We start from the raw sequence: 6,740 nt of genomic DNA on the forward strand, positions 1-6,740 counted from the left end.
ACTCAAGAAGTTTGGCTGTAAAAGGCTGGACGTGTGTGAAAGTTTGGCTGTAAAGGGCTGGACCATAGGTAGGGTAGATCTCTGAGCCAAGTCATGCCAGGTGTGTTCACAATGAAAATCTGAACGATGGTAACAATGGGCTAGTTTTGATAATAGAAGCAAATTCCAGGGCTGACTACAGATCTATAGTACTGGACTATCTGCTGGAATTGAGGGGGGTGGTAAAGAAGAGACCCCGATGAAGAAGCACTACACCAGCAGCGTGACTTGGGGCAGGCCCCTCCTCTAACTTCTGAGGGATGCGGGCCTGACAAGGGTCAAGGAGAAGAAGGCAGTGGAAGAAGACTGCGTGGGTATGTGTACTTGTTAGGGAGCAGGGTCCTCCTCTGCACCCCATCTGCACTCCCGGTGGCTGTCTTCAGGGTGTTTGTGTGTGTGATTGCACAGGACTCCCACCCACAAGAATCCAGCTCAGCCTCCTCTTAGATAGAATGAAAACACACACTCCCAATTTCCCCACCCAGAAGTAAGCAGATGACACTCAAATAATGATATGAGAAGGCTTATTTGTAAAAAACATACCGAAATTAAATTTAAAAAATAAATCTTGGTGTTGTGTGATATAGTATTTGCACAACTTCTTTCCAGCTGATGGCCCTGTTGTAGACCTGTTTAGCCCACTGTTACCGTCATCTCCCTTTCTGGATCCATCCTTAAAAGCTCTAAGACTTATTAACAGCGATAATAGGAAACAGTCATATTACCATTTGATCTAGGAAATTGCCAAGGCTTCCAGTGTAATTCTGACATTGACACCACTGAGATTGCACCATTCTGATAGCTTCAAGATAGCTGAAGTTCTGGTGACCCTCTGCCAGGTGTGATTCTCCTGGTTCATCCTCCTGAGATGATTCACATGGGGCTAAAAGAGTAGCATCCTGAAATGCCTAAAGACTGAGGATCACTCAGAGAAATGAGGGGGATCAGCAGCATCTTTGAATTCTGTCCTAAATATGCATGCCTGAAATTTTTTTGTTTTGTGTTTTCATTTATCAAGAATACCAAGTCAAATTCTATTCCAATTATCCTGGCCACTGTGGGATTGATGCTAATCACAATTGTAGCAGGAGTGCTCATTGTGAAGAAATACGTCTGCGGGGGAAGGTAAGGAACATGGAAGTCAATCAAAGGTACTGCAGTCAAACCAGAAAGTCAGCCAAGGGCACATGGTTGAGTCTGCCCTTAGCAAAAGAAGTGACGTTTCTGACACGTCAGGCCCAAGTCTTCTCAGATCTTTTATTTTCTATAAGCCAACTATGGCTCTGCTTCCTGTATGCGTGACTTACTCTCTGAGTGTGTAAAACTCAGAAAAGCTGGTGCTATAATAAACACACCCTCCTCGGCACATTGGGATTCATGGAGGGTTCTGTTCGCAGGTTCCTGGTGCATCGGTACTCGGTGCTGCGGCAGCATGCAGAGGCTAACGGAGTGGATGGTGTGGATGCTTTGGACACAGCCTCCCACACCAATAAAAGTGGTTATCATGATGACTCAGATGAGGTGAGACTATTTCTTCTTGAGGGTGATCCAGAAGTACAAAAAAAAAAAAGAGTGATTCTTTTCCTGTGCATGATCGAGATGTGATTGAGGCAAATGAGGGTCTAGGCTAGAAGCAGAAACTTAATGACTAAGACTCGATCAGCCAGAAACGAGATAATTGCTTTCAAAATAGGAATTTTTAAGTCTGTTAAATAATACAATCTATGTCTTTTCAGGACCTCCTGGAATAGCTCCTCAAAGGAAATGCAGTACCTCTTACACTCCCTGTGGCTCCGACTTGGGGAAATAAATTTCCCATTGCGAGGGATCCAGCTCTGTTTCTGCTGCTTCCGTCCAAGCCAGAAGGACCTCTTCTAAAGACATGCAGGGAGTGGGAGGGGGCAAAACCCTAAACACTTACAACTGGCTCTGAGAAGAGGAGGAGACATTTTTAAATCTTTAGCCTCTTATTTTAAGTTCTGTCTTTTTGCAAAGTATGGGTTCTTTTGGGTTTGTTTTTGTTTTTTAAGGGAAATGAAATGGAATTTGAAGGGAACATTTCACTAACTGTACTCCTGCATGTTTTGCATGGCACCTGCCCCAGGGTACCTGCCAACTCCAGCACCAACCCTCACAAGTAGTTGGTGCAGTCCCTAGACTCTGCTGGTGACACAAAGCAGCTGCAGAGATGAACACAGAGGCTCTGGTGACTGGCATGACCTGGGCAGCCTTTCTGCCTCTAGGAACAGCCCTTCTCGGAGAACGTTGCACACCCGATCCTTGTTTATTTTTTCCAGGGACCATAGATCAGTGATTTTCCTTTTCCTGCTTAATTAGGCAACACCCTTGTTAATTGCCCTTTGGTGACTAACTTAACCATGTGCTTCCAAGACACTCTATCAGGAGAACTTAAAGGGCAATATTAACTAGGGGCAGGAAGAAGGGAGCAGCAGAGAACTGACTAGATAGAATTTCTCCTATGGAAGGAGAAATTCTTCCTTCCTCCAAGATCTTTCAAAGCCATGCTGTATGTGTGCCAGCAGACTTGCTCAAGGACAGGGCGAAGGGCTTGCCCGGTGTGTCTGCCCAGGCAGTGCAGCCCCTGAGGATGGACCATGGACTTCCACGGGCCCTGCTACCTGTTGTGTGGGCTCAGTGGTGAATCATTCAATTGGCTGCTTACGTGCTTCCTCTTGTACGTGGAGCCAGGACTAGACATGTTTTCAGATTTATAGGCTTTATTTTTAAAATCAGAATTTTATTACCAGCTCTCTTCCTTACCCCTTTCCCCCAGCTTTGCCAAGTAATTTATTGGCATGAATCTTTTGGCTGAACCAACTGAAAACGCTTCCAGTGTAAGATGCTATTTTGTGTGATGCATTAAGTTCATATTTTAAATTTAAGAGAGTTTTCCACTTGACATATTTTCAAATTAAATCAATTATAGAATGTAGTGAGGTGGATTTTTGGGTGACCATCTAGTCATGGAAAGCTGCAATGATTAATTTTAATACAGCTTGAATATTTGCTATACAGGAATATAGTATGGTATGCTTTTGGTCTTGGGTACCTGCTGTGCTGGTCACGGTTTCTCCCAATAAATATGATTGGGACATTCTCTGGTAACTGCCATTTTGCTGCTAGGTCATTTTATGGCCAGAAAGTCCATAAAAAGTAAATGTGCCAAATTAACTTTTGTCAGAATGTGTGAGCAGATGGCTAAAGTTCTCTCCTCACCAGAATGGAATAACAGCAGCAGGGAAAGTGGGGGAGGGAGTGGACAGAGAATTGTAGAGACTTGGAAACTGCATAAAATAAAATGAGTCAGTGAGCTTCAGTTAGAAAATAACGTTAGGTAAAGCGTTTTTGTGAAGAGATTTAATATTTGTTAGAGCCAGAGAGCACTCATCTTTTAGGAAAAGCTTGTTCATTTTGCAGGTTTTTAAATTTAAAATAATTCCAAAGATAAACCAGTTCACAAAGGATACAGTGTCAGCCTTTGTCCCAGACATCCTCACCTCCTGCCCAAAGTGAATTTTTTAACTTTTTTTTCCCAGAGAGAAAGGGGGATAGAGGGATAGAAACATGAATGAGAGGTTCTATGTGATAACTAACCGCCTCCTGCATGCCCCTAATGGAGATCGAGCCCACAACCCCAGCACGTGTTCTGAACAGGAATCAAACTCTGACCTCCTGGTTCATGGGGCGATGCTCAGCCACTGAGCTGGGCCTGCCAAAGTAAATTTGATGTCCAGGAAAGATCTACTTCACCTACACCTTTCCTCCTAGCATATACTCACTGGGGTAGATGTGCTGAGATGTGGTGATTCGCTAATCAGCTTTAAGATATAGGAAAGTTAATATTCTTCTCTAAGCATATGAGTAAGGCTCTTTGCTTACCTGGGATGCCTATAGAAATTAACAGTTTTCAGAGCAGCTTCACTTGCAATATGTCATCTGAACCTCAACATTCTTGTGAAATAAAGAAAAGACAGGGTTGTAATTACCACCTTTAGGAGATAGAGCTGAGGTACAAAAACTGAATTAACTGTCCGGGGCCCCCATGTATCACAAGCAATGTGGGCTGGAACATGAACTCTGGAACTTGTGTGTGTGCAGGTCTGCCTCCCTGAACAGGCTCTTCTTCCTTGCAGACTGGCTGTTCTGTGGGGCAGGAATCAGTGTCATTTCTTTCAGAGCAGTGTTTAGTGCCCTTTTGCCACCTTGATAAAAATTTTATTCTGTTTTTCCTGGCTAAAAACAATGGTAGCTTTTATAGTAGTATGTTTAGAAACTGCTTCTCATCTCATCAAGAGTGCAAGAATGAACTCTCCGCTGTGAGTCACTTTCTCCATTCTCCTCATTTCCCATCCCTAGCTGGCTAGCTGGCTCAGTTGGTTTGAGGACTGCTAAGAAGCCTGGTGTATTCCCTTTATCAGCTAGTTAGTGTTCTACATCAGCCTGCTCACTCACAAGTATATGTCCTCAGCCAGTGATCAAAACAGCCTAAATCCATGACTGCATCTAAGAAAAACAGATCTCTAATTTGTCCTACTGATGTTGGGTTAGGAGCATTATCTTTGAAAGTCAAGTATAGCATATCATTGTAGAATGTCCCGGGCTTGATAGTAGCAGAAGAGATGATTTCTAGTGGCTTCAGCAATAAAATTTAGCATCATAAGAGAGATTGGACATATCAGACCATCCAAAGTGGGTCTGGGCTCTTAAATCCAGGTGGAGAACTTGCCATCTCTCCTGCTCTGTGGTCAGGTATCTTAGACCTGAGGGGGCTTCTGGTTTCCAGTGAGACCAGAGACCAGGGATGCATACACCTGGGCTGACATTTGGACGGAAACACACTTAGAAGAATAAAGTGTGTAGAGGGTGTGGCTGTTCTAGGTTGGGCTCAGGAGACTCAATAGGTTAGTTATCACATAGAACCTGCCAGATCTGCCTCTGGGCCTCTACATGCCCAAGCTGGCTTTTCACCCCTGACATTTTAGTAATTCACTGGCCATCTCCAGCTCCTGCTGGTTCTCTCGAGGCCTTTGTCACGATACCAGGGATACAGAGAGGAGTGTTGGCTTGTCCAGACCCAACCCAGGTGCAGGGCTGGCCTGCCTTTAGTCAGTTCTTTATTTTCCAGGAAAATCATCCAGGTAGATTCTCTCCCCTTTTAGGAGAGCTCTGAAGAGCCTGCCCCTATGTACATTGGCTCAGAACTCATCCTCCTAATTGTCTGTACAGTTCCCTCATCCCACTTGAAGCCAGGAGACTTGGAACTACTCAAATAGGAAGAGATTCAGCTTTTCAACTTTGCTACTACCTTCTCTCAAGCAGGAAAATAAGCATAGACTAATGTCCCTTGAACAAAACCAAAGTTCAGATTTGCCACATGATGGAGTGATGGGAAGGGCCAGACTTTCAGCCCTGGCAGTCAGCAGGTGCCAGGCTTTCTGTCCCATCTGCCACCGTTTGCCCAGCTCAGGAGGCTCTGGGAGCACCATCCTGCCCAGCAGAGCCCAGGCCTCACCCTCATGAAGGGTGATTGAAATCGCAGCAGCATGTTGATTTTCTGGTTACATCACAATATAATAAGAATCGGAACATGAATTTGAAATTGTCTTCAACTTGCTGTATGCATTTTTTCACACCAGTGCATTCTTAAGTGTTCTTGTTTATAGAAAATAACACACTAATCTGTACCTTTATATATATATGTACATATATACATGTATAAACTGTATAGTGTACATGCTAATGATTTATTGATGTGTCCCAGGTTCTACTGCAGTTCTCTTCTGCATGCCCTCCGTTTGTGGTCAGGTGACGGAATGTTCCCTGATAGTCTGCCCACCTCCTGTGTTTGGACATCTAGGGAAGAGGGTTTAGTCGTACCCTCCTCCTAATCCTCGTGCACAGAAATGCTCAGGGTTCCCATGTGCCTGTTGTTCAACCCCCTCTTGTCTCTTCCTCCCTTTCTGTGCATGTAGTCCCTCTTGTTCTTTATCTCTGCCTCTTCCCCAGACTAGGGGAGAGCTGCCTTCCTACTAAAGTGTAAAGCAGTTATTAAGATCATTACTGCATGTGCGCTAAAAACAAACCAGTCTTCTGTTCCTTGGAACAGAAAATTGCATGTGAGGTGGGATAATCAAGTCTCAACAACCCATGTCATTTACACAACAAAGCCAGACCCCATAATAAAATTCCACAAAATGGAAACAAAACTCAAATTTCTTTAGCATTGTGTAAATAAATCTGGGTGTGTTTAACTTTGTACTGGTAATTTTCTGTATATTTGCAATATTTGGGTTAGAAATAAAACAGACTGGGACTTTGTTACCTGATCTACTGAAATGACTAAACTACAATTTGTTACTGTGATAGCTTTTCCAGATTCTAGGTTCAGCAATCAAACCAAACCAGCACATAAGCCAATTAAAGTGCCAGGAACTGTGCATTTATAGCATGAAAGGTATTAAGATAATTTATGAGGGAAACTACCTCCTTTTTTACTTCATCTTTTCCCCCAGAAAGTCTAACTGACCCACCCCGCACACCTTCTCCGGTTTCAATTGTTATATTCTTCCTCTGGACACAGAAACATACAATTACTCTCCTGAATTATATGTTCCTTATAGCAGGTTTGACAAATGACAACACTGAAGTTTAACTTTGGTATCTTTCCATGTGCCCCTCAT

The 6,740-nt window shown here is 43.6% G+C and overlaps 1 protein-coding gene and 1 long non-coding RNA gene across 3 annotated transcripts in view; one reads left to right on the plus strand and one right to left on the minus strand.

Moving 5' to 3' along the window:
* SORT1 (sortilin 1) overlaps positions 1 to 3,488 on the plus strand; it is a 52,981-nt gene extending 49,493 nt beyond the window's left edge. For both annotated transcript variants that reach the window (XM_036453214.2, XM_036453213.2), the window contains exons 18-20: positions 1,058 to 1,164; positions 1,437 to 1,560; positions 1,776 to 3,488. In XM_036453214.2, coding sequence (XP_036309107.1) covers positions 1,058 to 1,164; positions 1,437 to 1,560; positions 1,776 to 1,790 — 246 coding nt within the window. In that variant the 3' untranslated portion in view covers positions 1,791 to 3,488. The remainder of the gene's footprint in view (positions 1 to 1,057; positions 1,165 to 1,436; positions 1,561 to 1,775) is intronic.
* Positions 1 to 6,740, minus strand: part of LOC118727430 — a 64,910-nt gene that overhangs the window by 40,540 nt on the left and 17,630 nt on the right. The window lies entirely within an intron of this gene.

This window comes from Pipistrellus kuhlii, unplaced genomic scaffold, assembly GCF_014108245.1.
Source record: "Pipistrellus kuhlii isolate mPipKuh1 unplaced genomic scaffold, mPipKuh1.p scaffold_m20_p_24, whole genome shotgun sequence".
In the NCBI taxonomy this organism is placed as follows: Eukaryota; Metazoa; Chordata; class Mammalia; order Chiroptera; family Vespertilionidae; genus Pipistrellus; species Pipistrellus kuhlii.